A 21,279-nucleotide genomic window follows, 5' to 3' on the forward strand; every position below is an offset into this window, starting at 1 on the left:
ATTGGCCCCTATGAAGATCATGTGCTCCATCGTTGGGTTCTTCACCTGTTCATGGACTTCCTGTCGTCCACTGGATTGCTCCAGACGCTTTAGTTCTTCCTTGTACTTTCATCCTTCCTTCATCATCTTCACAAAATGGTCCACGTGCAATGCGGTAGGGTACCGCACCACCGCGCTGAAACACCCCATCTCATCGTCCGTCATCATTCATTGTTGTCGTTGTCCAATGGACGATGTTGCACACGGTTGGCACATTAACGAAGCACGATATCGCGCTGATGAGCATGGAACATTCACCAGTCAGCAGCATCGTCCCCACCAATAACGATGTGTCCAGGGATCCCCTGCAGGCTCATGCTACGTCCTTTTGCGGCTGCTATATTGCACGACGTTTACTGAACGAAGCGCTTTGAGGAGTTGCTGAAAATTATCCAGCTGCCGAGTTTGCTATATTGGCAATATACCGAATGGCATTCAGCTCTCCATGCAGCTTGCTTGCCGTGAACGACGTCCAGTGTGATAGGCAGACGGCGTGGTGTGTATTGGACCCTTACATGACAAAGGCGGAGATTGACACTGTGTCGTTCGTCGATGCATCAGCAAATTTCTTTCTCTTTCCATGTGTCTGCCAACGACGTCCAGCATCGTATGCGCCTCTTCTTCATATGTATAGGGTAAGGTGGTCTATGTTGAAGACAGTTGAGCTCTTTTATTAATAGCAGTCAGAATAATTGCCTAAATTGTGTCATAATTCGTTAACTGAATCCCCAAACCTTTGAAAGATGATCCACAAATTATTGAGGTGCTAAACCAGATATTGATCTGGTACGAGCCAAAAATGACAGGCTACATATTTTCATCAACTTACCCCACCCTATGGGTAAGTCGAGGACATCAAAAAATTAATGGAGGGTTTAAGTTTTGTGTTTTGTTTGGGCCAGCCGAAACGGTCAGCCACGAGTAGTGCACTTGGAAATACAGGACAATGACACATCATCATAACGGTGAGGTCATATTTTATTATGACCGCACCACCGTCTATTCTATTCTATTAGCCGAAGAGCAGAAATCAGCAATTGGAAGTCATTGTTCGCGAAAGTTACAGATGGGACAAAAAAGGACCCCTCTTTACATCGACCACATCTCCAAAACAGCGTCTCACATGAGAGAACTGATGTTCTGAGGCTCAGAACATCAGATCCAGATTGATCCAGAAGATGTGGGTTCGACTCATCTCGAATGATATCGTTATCTGCCCTAATTTGCTGAAAACGGGAGGCGTACGCCTTTTTTGTGACAATTATGAGCAGCATAAGTGTCACAAAAAAGGCGTACGCCTCCCCTTTTCAACAAATACGGGCAGATAACGATATCATTCGAGATTATGGTTGGCTAGGAGCGTGCTATGCGGTGAAGTTCATTTTTAAGAGTGTAGAACACAGAAGAAAGAAGTGCCCTCCTTCTTCATTCATTGTTCTTAGGCACTTGAGGCTTTATGTGTTTGTTCTTTCTTCTGTGTTCCAGCCTCAGAACATAAATTGCCATCATGGTAACTTTCTTCTCTGTTGTTTTTAATTTCTTTTCCTTTTCGATAAGCAAAAAAGCAAAAAAGAGAACGTTATGTTGACATGATGAGTTTAGAACATCAATTCATGATGTGTGGCGCACATATGATGATATATGGCGCACGCTACAACAACTACAGCAACATAGATGAATGGATGATGATGATGTGGGATGGCGCACGCTAGCTCCATACGAAAGAACCGGAAAAACACTGACAGCACAACGGGTGTGGGGATTCAAACCAGCGTCACCTCCCAGACTCGGCGTGGAGCTGTTTTTTTAGCAGCTTATGGACGATGTATTCGTTTCTACAAGGTTCGCAAAACAAAATCGTGATTTGAAAATGCAAAGCTTATTATCAGTCACAGTTCCACACAGTGCAAATGATTAAATACTTATGAAACTGTCAAGGTGGGCTCATATTAGAATTGAACGGGGTGAGCAACTGTCCAGTCAGAGTTCTGGATTGGTGAGCAAATGTCTGGTAAATAATTATCGAGTGTCAATATCTACAACACTACACGTAGTGTAATATGACTATATATAATATTAAAAAGGAATTAGGTTCTGAATGTTATGAAATATTCTAAGTTATGAAATAAAATATAGTCTTAGCTAGGCATTTGCTAGCGTGTGCTCATGCTGCTCGAATCCAATCATTTTTTACTCGTAACCGACCACAAGAAATAGTGGTTTCCCTATCTCGAAGGAAACGACTTCCATAACGAATGATACCTATACTCGGCTGCTGTCTCCCTTTGTAGGTGTGTGGATACTTTTGCTAGTGGTACGGAACCCGATGTTACAAAACGGCAACCGATATTTCAGCGTAGGGGCGCGGACAATTGCTCACCAGACACCAGACAGAAAGATATCTGCACCCGCGTGCTGGAATCCGACTAAGGCAATCCGTGTTCCCATCGTTGGCACTGTTATGTTTGTATTACTGTAATACGTTTGGTACCCCCAAACATGAACACCGAATTAAATAAGAAAGTCGCACGTCTTCCCAGCTGTTCTCGTTCTTTTGCTTGCCTCTCTAGTCCATCCGTCGTTTATTATATAGGCACGGATATTCCTTTCCACTCAGTTTCGATGAAAAGCTCAATGGGCTACGCCATGTTGAGAAATGCGAGTCCCAGGCCGTGCACAGCTCGCTGGCCAGCGGCAGATGTAGAGCATTGTTCTACTCCCCCGACGGCAGCTGGCGTACACTCTTAAAAACGAACTTCACCGCATGGCACGCTCCTAGCCAACCATTATCTCGAATGATATCGTTACCTGCCGTGATTTGTTGAAAACGGGAGGCGTACGCCTTTTCTGTGACACTTATGCTGTTCATAATTGTCACAGAAAGGCATACGCCTCCCGTTTTCAACAAATCAGGGTATCCACTGAGGGCCAACGGTAGCCAGGGTAGCCAACGTGAGAGGGTATCCACTGGAGGGTAACTCTGGTTCCATTTTCCTCAGCTAGCAGGGTGGCAAGTCGTGAGCGTATAACCAGGGTGGATTGATTATCCAGGTCAGATAGTTTAAAGAGGGTAGCAGCAGAGTCGGTTAGAGCGACGACTTCCTTAGAGTTGGACAGGGTAGCAGCGATGGTAGCATGTAGAATGGCGCAGAGCTCTGCAGTGGATGAGGAGATACAACGCCGTTCAAGCTTGACAGACCACTGCGTGTTAGAGGAAAGGATGAAGTAGGCAGAAGAAGCTGATCCAGTGATAATTGAACCATCAGTATAAATGAGAAGGTGATGGCGAAAGTTGGCTTCAATATGATCGAGGGCTTTGCTGCTGGCTACGACGGCACAACAGTGTTTTCTCCGTGGAGGCCACGTGTAGTGGAGTAGGTAATGGCGACGTATTCCCTCCAGGGCGGTGACCTGGATCCGTTTATGCAGCCGAGATTTCTGCCGTGCTTCCTCATGGACGATCTGCAGAGTTTTCCGACAGAGGTATTATAAAGCATTTGCTCAGTTGAGAAATAGCGGAGGTGCCAGAGGAGGCTTTATGAAGCCTTGAGACGATAGCATAGACTCCTTTCTCGGCATGTAGGCTGAGTGGCCATTCCCCCACTTCCAGAAGGGTCTCCTTGACGTCCGATGAGCCAGGTAGTCCCAGTGCGAAACGTACACCGGACCTATGTAACCTTTCCAGACGCTGCTAGCCAGAGGGCGACGGATTGATGATGGGGGTGGAATAGCTGAGCCGGCTAAGGACCAGGGCTCGGTATAGGGTGAGCATTGACCTTGGATGGTTACCCCAAGATTTTCCGCAGAGAAGCTTCAAAATGTTTAAGAGACGTTGACTGCTTGCAACCATGTTTTCAACTTGAAGAGTCCATGAAAGCCTTGTGTCAAATGTAACACCCAGATAGCGGGCTTTGTTCACTCTTGGAATAGTTGTACCATCAAGGGTTAGCGCGGGAAACTGTTCGGGATGTGTAGCCCTGGAGGTGCGCAGACGAGAGACGTGTGAGAGAGACGGTTTTGGCAGGGGAGCGTTGAAGGCCCTTGGCAGCAAGGGTTTGAACTAGATGGTCTAGAGTGGATTGAGCTGACATGTGAAGATGGTTCTTGAATTTGCCTTGAACCAGAACGCATATGTCATCGGCATAAATGAGATACTTGCTGGGGTATCTTGTAGAGGGAGCTCCAAGGTGGATAACCGATACCGCGAAATTGAACAGGACAGGGGACAAAACTCCACCCTGAGGAACACCTCTTGTTAGAAGTCTTGCTGAGCTGGAGTGACCCTCAATGGAGACAACAACTATTCTGTTGCAGGGGTAGTCGTCGATAAAACTGCCAAGCTTCCCCGTGATCTTTGCCTGCTTCAGAGGAAGGATGATGGCTTCATGAGAAATGGAGTCAAAAGCTTGTTTGACACCCACAAAGTTGACGAGGGAAGTGATGCCCTTGGAGACAGCCTGTTGGAGACAGGCAGAAAGCTGGATGAGGGTATCAGACGCTCCCCGGTGGCGACGATAGGCGCACATATGGTCTGGTACGAGATTCCTATATTCAAGCAGCACCCAGGTTAGCCTCCACTTAACCATTCTTCCCATGATCTTGCACACACAGGATGTAAGCGTTATGGGACGGAAGTTTGAGAGGTCAATTGCTTGTTTACCACGCTTGGGGATCGGTATGAGCGTTCCGCACTTCCAATCTTGAGGTAAGCAACCAGAGTTCCAGATAGAATTGTATAGACCCAGAAGCACAAGGAGAGCAGGTTGATCCAGGTTTTTTAGCATCTGATAGCTGACTCCATCGGGTCCACGAGATTTACCGGGTTTACATTTCTTTAGAGCGTCTCTTAATTCGGCTAACGTGAAGTTGTCATCTTCAGGACGTGATGTAACGGGAGGTGAGCATGTAGTGTTTACTGGCAAGGATTCAGGGGCTGGCACAGTTGAAATCAAGTCGGCGAAATTATTGGCAATGTCCTCTAGGCTGCAGTTTAAAGCCAAGGCTACACCAGCAGGAGGTCTTCTGGGCGCGGAAGAGCCGTCAAGTGAGCGGATGATATCCCAGACATACGAGTTAGGACCATAGATTGAGAAGTTACCCGTCAAAAGGAACTCGTTACAAGTTCAGTTACCATGTGCAAAATGTAACTAAGTTAATAACGAAGTTCTTCAGCCTGAAATGTAACTCGCAGTTACTGAGTTACTTAAAAAAAGAACGAGTTACTTCCAAGTTACTTCGGACACAAAATAGCATTACGCAAGTGCAGCGCGCGTGAGCAGTTGAGTTAGACTTTGAGTTGCCTGCGGAGAAGTGCAACACGCTTAGATCGTTTTCGTTTATGTCTAACAATAGACCTCTCCCTGTTTGTAAACAAATGACGTTATAGTGTTGGACAGCGCCAGAAATTTGGTAGAATTGAACTACGCTCGAAGCTAGAGGTGAACAAGGTCGCGCCCGAAAGCCACGGTCTTGAGGGGATTACGATATGGTCCCTCAAAGGGACCTGCTTTTCTTTCAATGGGAGGCAGCGAACAAATGCCCGTTCGTGGAACCCAGCCCTCTCCTTCCGATTTGTTTTGGTTTCAGTCTGTCTACCAATGTCATGATGACGTTTCTCTGGTAGAGGTCTATTCGAACGCTTTGCATCTTACTCCCTGTGGGCGATCAATGGTTCAGCTTCATTTCAAAGGCAGCGGTTCTTACTTCCTGAATAAAACACTGTTATTGATTGAACATCACGTTTTATAGCAAAAAATGCCATGAAGGAACCTGAGAGGAAGCCAGAAAATATGTGAACGTGAGTGGAAAGCGGGTTAAAAGTAACTTGGAACTTAACATAAGTTACTTTGGCAAAGTTCCCTGAAAAAGGAACGAGTTCCTCTTAAAGTTACCACGGCGCAAAAGTACCGAGTTAAGTTACAAGTTACCAAAACAAGGAACTTAGTTACAGTAACGAGTTACCTCGAACTCTGGTTAGGACTATGAGGGGAAAGTGAGGCAGTGAAGCGATGCCATTGTGCACGCCTGAGATGCGAAGAGTAACGACGAAAACTGGCGGACAACTTCTTATATTGTACCCAGTCACTAGTGGAACCGGTGCGTTGTGCTCTTCGGAAGGCGCGACGTCGGGCCTTCTACGGGCGCGACGTCGGGGTCAAAGTGAGAGGAACTCGAGGTCTGGTCGAGGCTGCAGAGGGGATAAAGCAATAGTCTTCGTTGAGCTTTCAGGTGCTTTCAGAATTATATCTATAATGTTGGAAGAATTGTACGCGGAGGTGGTAAGGGTCCGGAACATGTCCAGGTTTGTAATAGAGTAGTCGGGTGAGTGACAGAAGCTGTCTGTGGGGGGAAGGTGACGATGGGAAAGTGATCCGAGCCCCAGGGGTTGGGTTGAATCTTCCACATGAGAGGTAAGCCGGGAGACACTAGTGTGATATCTAGAGCACTGTGGTAATTTGGAGCTCTGAAGAAGGTAGGGCTTCCATCATTTAGGATCGCCAAGTTGGTGGAATTTAACCAAGTAACAAAGCTGTTTCCATTATGACAGTCGACGACGTTGCTCCAGAGACTGTGCTTTGCATTTAGGTATCCTCCGATGATGATAGCGCAAGGACAGGATTGCAGAAGATTGGAGAAAGTATTCCCGCAGAATCGCTGATTGCCATGTCGATAGATAGAAACTATCGTGGTGACTTTCCGTGCTGCTGGGAGTTTGCAGGCGACAAATTCAGCAGTAGAAGAGCAGATGTGCGACAGATCGATTCGGGTGTGATTGACGTTCTTATGAACAAAGATGTAGGCCCGTGGGCGGCCATTAGGATGAGATGTGGCAGAGTGGTAGCCAATGTAGTTGGAGAGGCGGAAATGAGCATCAGCAAGGCTTTCAGAAATTAGCAGAGCTTCGAAAGTTTGCTTCCTAACCTCAGCACGGATGTCATGACGCTTGTTGGCAAGGCTTCTAGCATTCCATTGAAGTAAATGAGGTGCATAAGGCTTGGAGACATGCATTGGAGATGAGTTGTTGCTTACGAGGAGGTTTGCAAGAAGGAGGGCGTGGAGAATTTGACACTTTGTCTCACAGCTCATGTTGCAAGTCGGGAAGGTGACTGAGGATTACAGATTCGATGGCGAGAACTTTTTGAACTTCAGGGATGGAGTCAGTGTTGGGGAGTGCCTTGACGATAGCCCGAAGTGCAGCGAAGATAATTGGAACAACGTGAACCAGAAGAGTACGTTCAGCGGTGACCTGCGTAGTGTTGGGCTTAGGTGTTCTTTTGGGAGGTGATGCCACAGCATGAGAGTTGCTTGGGACCGCATGTGCTTGTGCGTAGGATGACGTAGAGGAGGTTAGTGGAATCTGTCGCGGCTTGGGATGGGGTCAGAGGTGACCTTTACCTCCGTTAGTTTGACTTTATCGGAGGCTTTGCCCGTTTTCGGAGGCTTCCGTTGAACACGAGAAGGATTCTCAGTAGTCTCACTGTGTACCAGCTTCGGATGGGGCGAAGCCGGTGCCTGAAGCGTTGGCCTGCCTGAGAGGGATGTCGATTTGACGACGTCGAGAACGGCTAGTCGCCTCGGGCACCCGGAGAGGGCTGCTGTGTGGTTACCTGAACAATTAGCACATCTCGGATGTCTCTGAGTGGTGTAATCCTTGCGATCATGGGGACCGCAACAGATGCGACAACGAGAGGGACCCCGGCAGTATTTCGCCACGTGCCCAAAACGTTGGCATTTAAAGCACTGTGTTACATCGAAGTGTTGGATTACCTCGTGACTGTTAAATCTGATATCCACAGAGTCCGGAAGCTCGACATTGGTCTGAAAAGGTAGAACGACTCTGTCTGTGGGTAGCTTTTCCACAGATCCGTCTCCTAGACGGCGTATTATATACCGACGAACAGCAGTGACGCCAGCCGCGGCAAGGCAGGAAAGGATTTGCTCTTCTGAATATTGTTTGTGCACTCCCGAGATCCTACCTACGTTGCGTGAGTAGAAAGGGGGGTATCTTAGGCACAACTGAAATACCATTGAGAGAGGACAACTTGAGCAAAGATGATGCAGCTTGTTGGGAGCCTTCGGTGGCAGTCAAACTGCCGTCCCTACCAATGCGATGACTCTTGATTCGTCCCTGAGTGGTGGCTAGGATCACGCGTGCGAGCTCATTAGGGTTGGCTTGCATGCCTTCCTTAGTGGGCCGGAAGGTGATGGGAATTCACATTTTTCTGTTCTTCTTGTATGAAACAACAGTGAAGGGAGTGTCGTCATCTAAGTCTTCATTACTGGGAAGGACGATATCACGGTCAAGACTGTTGTTACACGAGGCGTTTCTATAGACACAACTGAGTGGTTATCTTCTTCTACTTTACGTCTTTTTCGGCATTCGGAGACAGGCCTACCTTCTCCGCCCACTGATGAAATACTGGTCGACTTGGTCGACTTGACGGGAAGATTTTCGGCTTCCTCCATGGCAAACCAACCCAGCGGCGGGCCGCGCAGATTCGTTGAGGAGCCAGATACAGCAAAAGCGGCGTCGGAAGGCTCCGATGGAAGGGTAGATAAGGCGATAACCATGACAACGCACGTGGCGAAGAAAGGTGAGATACAAGATACGGGTGTGCTGACCTTGGAGGAGCAGAAAAGTTTGCGTCCGTACTGCTCGAAGTGCAGAACTGAACTAAACTAGTGGATTACACTCTTAAAAATTAGCTACACCACATAGCACGCTTCTGGCCAACTATCATCCCGAATGACAATGTTCCCTCGCTTGATTTGAGAAAAATGGAAGGCGCACGTTTTTTTTTTTTTTTTTTTACCAATTATGCCGAACATAAGGGTAAAAAGAAGCCGCCTCCCGTTTTCAACAAATGGGAATGGGAATTCAACAAATCGAGCAAGAGCGTTGTCATTCGGGATGATGGTTGGCAAGGGCAAGGAGCATGCTATGGGGTGCAGCTAATTAAGAGTATACTCCACTAGTTCACAGCGCTCATGGCGCATTCGTCATCATCCATGATAAGAGCACGCTATCTCGTCTACAGAACGACAGAGCCGCCAGTGCTGTTTACCGGTCGCTTTGAGAACGAATACCAAAGCGTCTCTTGCGTCTGTTCCTAATCTTCCGTCGACCCCGTGCGTGAACCTAGCGGATGAACACGAAATTGACAGCCGGATAGCTGATCCGAAGAGCGCATCGGTGCACAGCAAGAATTATGTAAACCGAAACCAATTATTTACTCGGAAAAATCACTAAGTGTCGATGCCTTTTTTTTTTCTTGGAATACTTTTCGCTGAAGGTCCCGATGCGTAAAACAGAGGTTCCGTAAGCGTGCGAATTAAAAGTTAAGAGTTAACATGTTTATTTAATTGGTGAGTGTATGCAAACGAGCCGCACACTACTCAGTTCATGGTCGTTGTCCCAAGGATCTCTACTAAAAAGAAATTTCTTCGATGGCGCCACCTGTTCACGAATTATCCAGCCGGGAGATTTCAGTGGGACACTCGGTATGTGTACACTATTTTCCCAACGCGCACCAAACATCAAGGCACGAAAAGGAGACAATTAGAGCTGCGGAAATGATGAAAAAAATGGAACCCGAGAAAGGGACAGAGGAGGGACGACACGATATGTTCTCGATGAACGTTTTCGTTTGTTTTCGATATGTTCTTGATGAACGAGAACGTGTCGTGTCGTCCCTCCTCTGTCCCTTTCCCGGGTTCCATTTTTTCATCATGTACCAGCTGGCCTGCACCATTGCCCTTTTGCTGTTACTGTGGAAATGAGGCAGCCGCCTTCTCAGGTACACGTAAATTTTGCAACTTCGCCATTCATTTTCCATAGTGGAATCTTATCTCCCTGAAATTTATTATAACAACCATCTAAGTGGCTAGAGCCAGGAACATTATCGGGTTGGTTGCATTTAGACAAACTATGCATGGATAAACCTAGAGGGTGCAGACATTTCGTCACCGGACAATAATTGTTCACCAGTGAAATGCTGAAGTCGAACAGTTGCTCGCCTTATTCTAAAATACCCCAGACCTCATCGTGAGATTTCCATTTCCCAGTGAGGGTCCCCCTGCAGTTTCTGCTCCTTTGGAACTTACACTGCCATCGAATCCGATTCATCGAATAGAGACCGTTTACGAACAAGATACATGCACAAGATACGAACAAGAACAATTATATTGTGATTATGAGATGGACGAGTAACCATGCCCTTTATCTCCTTTCCGAAATATACGCTGGAAAATGTATGCGCTCGGCAGTCTTCCCGGTCCGAACCTTTGCCACAATCTGCTCTTACAAGTTTATTTCGTATTAATTCCAGTAAATATGCTGATAATTGATAAGCTAATGTTTTTTTTTTCTTTATCGAAGCCAAAAGTGCACTGCGGATTTTGTGGAGAGCGATAGGCACAAAGCGCATTGCAGAAATGAAAATCAATGATATATTTCGAAATTTTCCCGCATTTTTCCGGCACTGGTTTTAGCGCAGAAGTGTGGACAAAGGTTCCTAATCTTTCTTTTTGTTTATCACGATGACTGATAACGATCATGGCAGCCGTTCTTCCACAGGTAGGTGTGGATTACTTAGTACACTGCAGCTACCAAGCTTTAATTGTATTTATGACTACTTTGTTTGCTATATGAACTGAGTTTACTAACTTTCAGTTCGTGAATTTTCGAGTTTTTGTATCTGCCATTCGCATTCTGTTAAAACACACCCACGCGCGGCAGAGAAGAACGGTTGAAGAAAAAAAAAAAAAGGCAAACGGTTACAGTGGCTGACGGCAAGTTCCAGAGTTCAACTTAATGAAATCTATACACTCCAATTAAAAAAAATGGACGGCAGAATCCGCTCAAAGTGAATGCCGGAAATGGACGTTTGCCACGTTTTTTTGTCACACACATTTAGAATGCGGTTACTGACCCACCGTGTTGATATATAATGTGGGATCTGGAAGGAATGCCCAACAAATGACATCCGAGAAGGGACACGAATAGGTTAGAACACAAACACATAGGCCTCAGAAAGCCAAGGAACGATGAATCTAAAGAAAAGCGGAACGTGTACAGCGCGTTTCAACTAGGGCACCGCCTATCCAGGGTACGCTCCTTTATTCTGAAGGATCGGACCCTGCGGCGAACTCTCCTGTAAAGGTCATTTGGTATTTGCCTGCGACACCCCTCGGGGAAGGCTGGGACTTAGAAACCTCGGTTACCAACTTATACGGTGAATCTCGCTTGCTACAGTCCACCGGTTTCGGTTTCGCTGGGCGTTGGGTGAGCTTCCAGGCATTCCAGCTTCCCTCGATACACTCCGATTACGGTGAAAATTTTAAGATTTGTTCAGTGCACAATTGTCTCCCTTCAGTGCGGATGTTGCTTTCAGACAAGCAATAGAACAATGCGAAGTGACAAGTTGAAAAATCAAATTTTTCAGTTTTTCTAATGAGCGTTTATAAATTACCAACACCAAATACATATCTGTGGTGCATTTTGTATATCCCAGGACACCACGCTGCAAAAAAAAAAAAAAAAACTACATGACGCTATCTTCTTTTTTCTTCGCGTAAAATCTTGACGAAGAGGAGCAAAAAATGAAATATGGTCATGCTCCTCGCTTTATAGTAGAGCAGCTGGGCGATGTATAAACAAAAGAGCGCTGTAGCGCATTAGTATAGAAAAAAAAAAAAAAAGCAAGCTTTCCTATGATATCAATACCTCCAACGTCAGACAAATAGGAGCGGCGCAACCTCTTGGCAAAACATAGCACGGAAGGGTATCGGTAATGGTAACGGAAACAGAAACGGTATATTACCGAATTGGAGATGGTAACGATAACGGAAACGGAAACGCATACCACTGTCCTCCATTACCGGAAACAGAAACGGAAACGAAAACTATCGTCCGGTAATGGCTATTACTGTTGTGCGATGACATTTCAGTGACTTTTCATGTTATTTTTGTATTTTGATGATCCATTCCCTGTAATGCTCTATATACTACACGATAGCATAGAAACAAAGGGCAATATTGAATACCGAGGGTGTATCAGCGCTTACCTACTCGTGACATTACCTACCTAAATGACATCAGGACTTAAACAACATAGACTCCAGGCACTCTACTCCACCATATAGCGCAGGGATCACAGCATATGATTTTTTTTTTTTTTTTGCATTCTTCATTTCACCGTGGCAATGGCAGTATTGTTTACTTCTGGGAGCGTCCGCATATGAATGTGACATTCGATGAAAGTTACGCCCATCTTGGGTTGCTGAACTCAGAGTGACTGAAGACAGAAGACTGACTGAATACATGTTCCTACACTTCTTTAAAAATCTTGCAAGATGTGCGCATCCCAACGACGTAAGATTACTTGTGTAATGTGCACGTGTGACACCGAAGTAGCACTTGGGCAAAACAGAGTGCTGACAGTGCCGGACTGGCTGTCCTCCCGCAGATCTGTAACAGCCGTTCCATTACCGGAAACAGTAACGGAAACAAAATTAAAAGCTGGCATCAGCGACGGATAACGGAAACGAAAATATAGCAGTAACGAAAATGAAAACGGTATAACGAAAGTACGTCCGTTATCCCTTCCTGAAACGTGGTAGTTTTCACAAGCGGAGTAGGACCGAGGCCTTAAAGTGCCACTACGGACTAAATCTCGAATCTTCAGAATCCTACCAAAGTTATGTTACTGAAATCTTCTTGTCTCACTTTACATTCCTGCGAAATATGTTGGCTCTACATGACGCAAAAGCTAGAGAAATTAATTTTTTGTTTTTGAGAACTGTGACGTCATGTTATGCTCAGACGGAGCGCCGTCTCTCATCTGGCAACGTTGTTGCCCTTCGAGTCTTCTGGGGGCTCACTTTTTGCACTCCGGTAGCGGAGCCCCACGTGACGTACGATTCAACCGCTCCGACTTTGGAGAAAACACAAAGGAGGGAGAAGCCATTAATATTTCCAATTTTCCCATCTTTCGATCAGCCTCACACGACTTCTCCACGACGTGAGCCTCCCCGGACGCCGGCGTCGTTGCTAGGACACGAGTGCCTTCTCCACAACATGACACCAATGCCGTTTGTGGGTGTGTGATTATGTCACTCGCTCGTTGCGTCATCGAAAGTTGTGGAGGCTCAGCAGATCTTCAAAAATCGACAGAAATGCATAGCGTTCGTAAACAGGATTGAAATTTCGCGTATAGAATCCTTGAGGCTCCTTCTTTTCATGGACTAAATGAGATAAACGCTGCTTTCTGAGTCCGGAGTGGCACTTTAAGATACGTAAATTATCCCAGAAGTGTGCACCTGATACGAGCGCGCATCCATCGGCGTTTGCACTTCCCGACGTGGATTTTGCACAGCAGTTTTGAAGAACGAATTTTGGACAATGTTTGTGACGTCTGCGATGGGATGTGGTTTCGCACTGACGTGGCGTCCGCACGCACGAAACACCGCCAATTGTTGGCCAGGAAGTTCACAGCAGTATGTGTGGAAAAGTTTAAGAAAAAAATAAGGAATATGAAGAAAAACTTGTCTCGATGTGTATGCGGAATACAACCGTGAGCTTCATCTCGCTCTTATTGCGCGTGCACGATACAGCTCTCGCGGTAACGTCTTCCCACATGGTGGTGGTGGTGGTGGTGGTGGTGATGGCGATAGGGCTTGCCGTTGTCGGCCTCACGTATGTGGGCAACGTCACGACTGACGCCCTGGGGGAATGTGCGTCCTGGGCCGACTTCTAAGGGAACTGTGCCGACATATGTCTGAAAGCGTCTGAGGAAAACCCAGGAAAAACCCCAGACAGCCCACATGGGCTGCGAAAAGGCCCGAATTTTTTCGAGATCTCTGGCCAATCACGAGCCAAAATACAGTTCGTTTTTAATTCCAGGCTTTCCAAGCTATATTTCACTTGTATGTAGGTTGTTACTAAAAAATTTAAAATAATTAGCGTTTCTTGTCACACGTGTTACTTGTAGTGCTTGTTCTATGCAAAAAGCTGTTAAACTACGCCGTCAACATAACACAACTTGTATGTCTGCTGCTTTTCGGTAGACCTTTAATAGCGGGTTTTAGTCCATCGGAATATGTTCAAGTTAACGGTTCCGAAAGCATCGCCTATCGCTCTGTTTCTTTGAAGCGGGTGACATCGTATTCATTGAGTTGACATTACTAAGCTTGGATTTGGTAACTTCTGTTATCGTACCGTTTCGTACACTCTTAAAAATGAACATCACAGCATAGCACGCTCCTAGCCAGCAGTCATCTTGAATGATATCGTTATCTGCCCTGATTTGTTGAAAACGGGAGGCGTACGCCTTTTTATGACAATTATGAACAGCACAAGTGTCACAGAAAAGGCGTAGGCCTCCCGTTTTCAACAAATCAGGGAAGATAACGATATCATTCGAGATGATGGTTGGCTAGGAGCGTGCTATGCGGTGAACTTCATTTTTAAGAGTGTAGAGGTCTTCCGGTGTACTAAAACTAACTCATGAGGGACAGTGATTATGGAACCACAGCAAACTGCTAACAAGGTCGCTTGTTTCGCTAGCAAAACGATAGCAAGCGATCGGTAGTCCAAAGTTGAACGTACAGATTGATGAAGACTCTTCATTTGCTTAACATTGGAGACAAACACCCTCTTGGAAAGTTTTGCATTTATGCTAACAGTCACAGAAAGGTGCGTGCAGCTTCACATTTAAGCATGCGCAGAAGTTCATTAACAGTCGTCAACGTAATTCGATCAATCATGACTTTTTCAGGTGGACCCTTTCCTTGCAGTATTTTGATTCGGCGTTTACCATCCTAAATTACTATTGACTGTGCTGCCGACATCTAATCTTACTGTTCAATTTTTTTTGTTTACCTAGACGGGGACAGGCTCTATTATCTATCAGCGTCTCGCAATTCTACTTCCCATTTTTGTCTCGTTGCTATGCACAGCATTGGAATAGCAAAAAGAACCAACATAAGCCACATTGTCACGTTTGCGGTACAGCAGCACCCATATTTTAGGACAGCGTGAGGGAAATAGTTCTAAGAGAGCTTCTCACTTTGCGTAGGCCTTCTCCAGCAAGGCGCTCCAGAAGATATTGCCTACCGCTGACCGCATATAGATGAGCGCACCTTCTTCAGAGGTTGGAAGAAAGTCATCAACGACGACATCTAGCCAGCGGTTGTCTTTCCAAATGCGAAAGTGGAAAATCCCAGCATAGTCCGTTTCGAATGACTGGTCCTTTGGCACCACGAGATCAAAGAGCTCTTTTTTGAGGGTAAGGCTGGCAAACGAAGAAGCCATCCAACAATCTCCTGCGCACATTGAAAAATAATAATAATACAATGGATGGTATCGGCCACGTACCAGCAAAAAGCCGAACCCGTTCGCGTTTTGACTTTTCAGTTGTCTTACTTGTCAAAGACAAAGAAATGATTTTTTTTTTTTATTGTACACCAGCAAGCTCGCCTTATCATACTTTGTTCGTCTATGGAATACAGCGTCGGGATCACTCACGTGACCTATCCATACCCAGTTGGTCCTGCTCCACAGTTGCGTGCGTTGATAAAAGCAAAGTGTATCATTGCCACTTTAGACCACCTTCTGTGATCGGAAAATGCCCATAAGCTGCAGCTATCTCGAATTTCCACGCCAACAGAAACGGTAACACGCTTATATTCTTGCTGCAAAAGCCTGAACGAAGCTTTTGCGTTCACATTATGAACCTCTCGTTGTCATGGAGATTAACATGCACGGGAAGCTGGAGCGCGAAATATGCAGTGATATGAGGAGTCGTACTGAGGTAGTCTGAGTTTGGGCACAATAACAGAAGGCATATGCACTTGAACACATTCGTGGGTAGACTTCTCAGCAGTCGTCGTACATTGTAGATGAGACGCGTGTAGATGTAGGCTGTATAGACGCAAAGCAATCTACCTCTGTAGGCATACAACAGTCTATGTTCCGCTTTACATATGCCCCTAACAATACAGTCATTATGGCGAGTACGCGACCCATATTTATCCTTTCCTATAGTTCGGCTGCACGAGCGCGTACCGCAGTTTACGCTCCGCTCATCGTTAAATACGCAGAGACATCCAATACCCTAGATATCTCTGCTATCCCCCCCCTCGCTATCTCCGTTCCCCTCCAATACACAAAGAGAAGAAAGCCGTTACGTTAATGCGCGCTCCGTAATCATTTGGCACTACAAAATCTGTTTGATTCTGGTCTTGAGCTTGGTTGTATCGCGTCACTCTTTCAGCACTTTGGACATATTCGGGACCACACTCTCAGAAAAAAGGGTGGAGCAGTTAAACCTTTAGGAGGTAATATTTATCGCATATGTTGTGCCTAAAAGGTTGCAAAGTTCTACCTGCTACCTCATTCTCTGCAACGAATGATAGGGTTACCACTTCTGATTCGGTGAGCGAGGGGGGCGCACGCCTTTTTGCAGCAATTTGGATATATGATAATTGCTTTTACCACCCTTTTACACTCTTTGTCAAACGCTATGTTGATCTAGGTGGTAACTATACAGGGTGTCTCAGAAACCGTGTCATTGAATTATAATAAAAAAACTACACCACCTAGAGTCATGTGGTCAACGGTATTTGTTCTTACTGGGTTTTTGCCACCTCCTCATGTGAATGTCGTGTGACGTAAGTTTAATTATGTAAATTTTTGCGAGCTTAAGTCGGAAATTTGCCTAGTAAAAGTCACTTTTTTACCCCACCAATGTGAAGAGCGTGTCTAATTTAGTCAAATTAATGATAATTCACAGGGATATTCAGGAGCTATCCCATCGGAAAAAATAGCCGAACATCATGCTCTACGGAGGTCGCACAGAATAGCGCACGATGAATTTTCCAGCGCAATCTGTGTCAGTCCGACGAAAGGAGGTTGGAAACCCAGCCCACCCCGGCATCGCAGAAAGAGATAACGCAGGCATGGCTTATCACGTCCGACTTTCGCTGGGATAATGCTTTCCCTCTCCAATTTTAGGAACTGTTACTTTTTCTACTATCACTCTGTGGGCTGGCTTCGGAACCTCCTTTCGTCGGACTGCGAGCGATTGCGCTCAGAAAGACATCGCGCGTTATGGTCCGGTGCGAAAAGCATGATATTCGGCTATTTTTTCCGATGGGATAGCTCGTGAATATCACTGCCAATTATCATGAATTTGAGTGAATTCGGCACGCTCTTCATATTGGTGGGGTAAAAAAGTGACCTTCCCTAGGCAAATTTCTGAGTTCAGTTCGCGAATATTTGCATAATTAAACTTGGGGTACATGACATTAACTTTACAAGGTGGCAAAAACCTAATAAGAACAAATGCCGTTGACCGCATGATTCTAGGTGGCGTAGTTTTTTTATTATAATTCAATGACACGTTTTCTGGAACACCCTGTATAGAAGTTGCCACCTTTTCACACCCTTTTTTCTTAGAGTGCAGGATGCCTCATGTTGTTGCGTGCATCATAAAATCAGCCCTCATAGAGTTGTGTTCCTCCTAATGTAGTGATCTCGTAGGTGAAGTGCGGTTACCGTGGTCCCCCCCCCCCCCCTCCTCCCTGAAGCGGTTCACATATTTTAGAAACAACTGTGACACAACGTGGAATTGTTGGTTAATCGAAATAGTGCTCACCAATATGCCCTTGTACGACGTCGACCCTCGAGACTTCCTTCCCGAGAAGTTTAGGTGGTCCCATGGCTGCTCTGTTGCATATGTCCTGTGAAAAACAGATGAGTAGAACGTTGTCAGTAACCACACAAAACAAAAAGAATCAACAAACGGCAGTACTTACTATAAAACCATAAAACGACAAAATATCAATGTACCTTGGGCCGTAGCCACTTGACGCTGTACTCCGCTTCCGAGTTCCCAAAGATGGAAGAATTTTCGCAAGGAAATTCTGGGTCTTGGAATAACGATCCCTTCCGTGAAAATTCTTTGCGCAGTAATAAAAAGTCGAGCACAGCCCCGGTCCTGGTACTGTAGCCAGACCCTCTTTCACCGACCTGCTCATTCGAAAAACGTGAGAGAGGAAAAAAATAAAATGAAAGGTAACTGCATGCGTGTGCTCTCATACTTCAAGCGAACATACGTTAAACAGCTTTGGAGCAATGTCATTCGTATCCCATGCCAGCGAATCTGGCAGCATGACGTCACACTCCTCGAGTCCCATGATGTTTTGAGGTGGCTAACCGTAAACTCAACTGGTGCTCCTCTGAGCACACGTGAAGGTTTCACGAGGCATCCGTACCGCCTGACGTTATCTTATTGGTTACGAGCCCTCGTCCAATCGGATACGTTTCCCTTCCTTCTTTTTGAGGAATGGAAGCATAATAATACTGGTGTGAACTGGGATCAACGCCTCGCTTTGGAGGTCGCAAACTCACCTTTCAAATAAGGTAGAAAACGCGTAGGGTAAATACGTAGTGCAAACAATATTGATAATACAGAAGAAAAGCCCGAGATGTTCGCCTTAAATCCCCATCTGGCTTTTACCTGAATAGAGTCTCCCCAAGAGCAAATGAAACCATGAAACCTCTTCCCAAGGATATTCCATGAAAGAAAAAAGAAAGAAACGACCCATCAACGCTGTGCGAGTTCGTGAATACCGGGAACAGCAGGGTGTTTGACTTTGTGACTTGAGATTCCCTACCTCCCCCCACCTAGCGCGCGCACACACACACATATACACACACACACACACACACACACAACCATTGTACTGGTCACGCTCCTTCATCTCCCAAGGAAGGAATGATAAATGCAGTGTCAGCGTGTGCCGCAGTTAAGCTGAGCTTCGTGACAAGGCCTCTTCCCTGCTTGGTATCATGCCTTCCCTCCGTTGAATATGGTCCCAGTGTTCTGTCGCACCACTCAGACCCTCGTCTCGGCTGCCACCTGCCTTTATGTTCCTCCGCAAGCTTGTGTTGTTGACACTGAAAGAATTTCTAAAAAGCAAGCGCCTCTGGCATCTTTGTCGTGCGCGCCCTCTTGTAGTCCTGTTTCCTTGCTATGGATTATGACGACGAGTTGGGATCGGGGGCCATGCTTCCTTTCTCCTTCATATCAAAAATAATAATACAGGGAAGCTCTAAGCGGTCACCCAGAACTCAACGCAGCTTCAGCAGGCATAGAACGAGTATTCTCCATAGCTTCGCGCATTATGACAGCGCAGCGAAGTTGGTTATCAGGAAGCTCTTTTCAGCACCTCATGTATCTCTCTCTGTATATATGGAATGCGACATACACATGCGACATATGGAAGGACAGACAGGTTCAGAGAAACTCTGAATATGGTATCTAAAGTAAAGAACATGGGGTTGGAAACTGACCAGAGTGTGGGACCCTTAGGGCGAGCCCTGTTGTTCAGTCTCAGGTGTATGCAAATATAACAATAACTGCACACCAGGGTTGCCAAGTTGCCGGTCAGCTGCCGATCCTTCTTCTTTGTTTTATTTTCTTTTTCTTATTGGTCGAACAAAATGAATGCAATGGGGTCGCCGAGCCATTCCAGGAGTGGGACTGGATCACACCTTTCCATTCATGAACTGAAGGAACTGAAAGGAAGTGATTTATCACAAATGTCCATTCCAGAGTGGAATGGACCATTTCTGACAACGCGTATGCGCATGCTCAGCCTGTGCGTCCGCCATCTTTGAGTGGAAAACATCACTATGGCCCTTTTCCGAGTAAGCGTGTGGGCATGCGCAACCACCTGCGGGCGACTGTCACGTTCATTGGTGGGAGATAATCGGTTTCAAGGCACGTCCTTTTGCGCTTCGCCACGACCAGCCGCGACAAAAATACGTAAATCGAAACCAATTAAGCACTGCACCAAATGACCCGCTTCAATGTCAGATTTTTCTCTAAATGGTGTCCACTGAAGGTTCCAAAAGGGGTAGTACCCTTTTTAATACCGACGGCGCCTTGCTTTAGACGTGACGTTTTTCAACACATGTGCGCATGCGCGAGGTTGGTGTGGGCAAACCACACTGAACGCGGCGTGCGAATGGTTTCCAGAAAAGCGACATCGGCCGGCGATCACAATCGCATTGTAGTTTATCTAATACTTTCGCCGAGCCAGTTCACTGCTGATACTGTACAAGCGTAGTCACCGGAAGCATACAATTAGTTCAGGTTAGCGAGCTGTTTGATCGGGGCAGTGTTTTGTTCAGAATTCTTTGCCTGGGGGGTTGTTGCGAGTGTGTGTGGGGTGGTGGGTGTGCGGACAACATTCACAACACATTTGGAACAATCTTTATTTACGGTCGAACACGAGCAATATACTACTTTCAGTTTCGTACATCGCAAAGTTATGCGACAAACACAAATAAGCGGCGATGATAAGGTATAGACGACAACGAAACTAAGACAACGCGAAATATAGGCGTAGTGGTTGTCATTCAACGGGACTACTTCTCCGTCTTCTCGAAGGTTTCTGTGCGGTGTATTTAACCACATATCAAGGGCTTTCTAGATCACGACTTCATAGTTGCTCTTCTCTTCTTCAGAGCCGTTCCTGATGCATGGTAGGCCCTTCAACAGATACCTTCATGAGGGCCTCCACGTGCTCACGGAGAAGCCGAGAATACTCGGGCGACAAAATTCTGTTCATTACAGAGAAACTCCTTTCAACACCGGCCGTCCCTATTGGCAAGAGCAGAATCTTCTCGGCGGCTGCCCATAAGGCAGGAAACATCTTTCGCCTCTCTTCTGAACACGCCAGTGTGACGAGGCTCTCATGACTGGCGATGTCATCCGGATACCGTTTATATATTTTGAATTCTGTGGATCTCATCCTTGCTTGTTCTGCACAGATCAGTAACGCCAGTGAGATCCGTCATTTCGCTTCTATTCTTCAGCATTGTGTGAAATTTCGCTAGTTCTTGACGCTTATCTGAGAAATTAAGTTTCACGTTGTCCGTAACCGTTGTTCTATAATCCTCCGCAACCTTTAAGAGAGCGCTTTCAACGGATACGTCGTGCTCCACATGAATCCCGCTGGCTTCTGCCTTGCTTAGAATGTCGTCCGCCTCACGTCTCAAATCACCGAATGTTGATATCTTCCAGTTCTTCGATCACGGCATTTATCGCATTCGTGGCCTCTGAGATATTCCCCTTGGATGACTGCAGTGTCCTACTGAGGATGGCCAGTCGGAAAAGTAGCAATGCGAGCAAGACTAGAATGAAGATTGTGGAGACCTTTCGGAACACA

General features: G+C 46.1%; 1 protein-coding gene across 1 annotated transcript in view; it reads right to left on the minus strand.

Annotated features, from left to right (window-relative positions):
* Positions 1-21,279, minus strand: part of LOC135398033 (calpain-B-like) — a 44,090-nt gene that overhangs the window by 16,024 nt on the left and 6,787 nt on the right. Inside the window, exons 2-4 of the mRNA XM_064629479.1 lie at positions 17,891-18,070; positions 17,697-17,781; positions 15,108-15,363 (exon numbers count right to left, since the gene is read on the minus strand). Coding sequence (XP_064485549.1) covers positions 15,108-15,363; positions 17,697-17,760 — 320 coding nt within the window. The 5' untranslated portion in view covers positions 17,761-17,781; positions 17,891-18,070. The remainder of the gene's footprint in view (positions 1-15,107; positions 15,364-17,696; positions 17,782-17,890; positions 18,071-21,279) is intronic.

Source organism: Ornithodoros turicata, chromosome 6, assembly GCF_037126465.1.
Source record: "Ornithodoros turicata isolate Travis chromosome 6, ASM3712646v1, whole genome shotgun sequence".
Classification (NCBI taxonomy): domain Eukaryota; kingdom Metazoa; phylum Arthropoda; class Arachnida; order Ixodida; family Argasidae; genus Ornithodoros; species Ornithodoros turicata.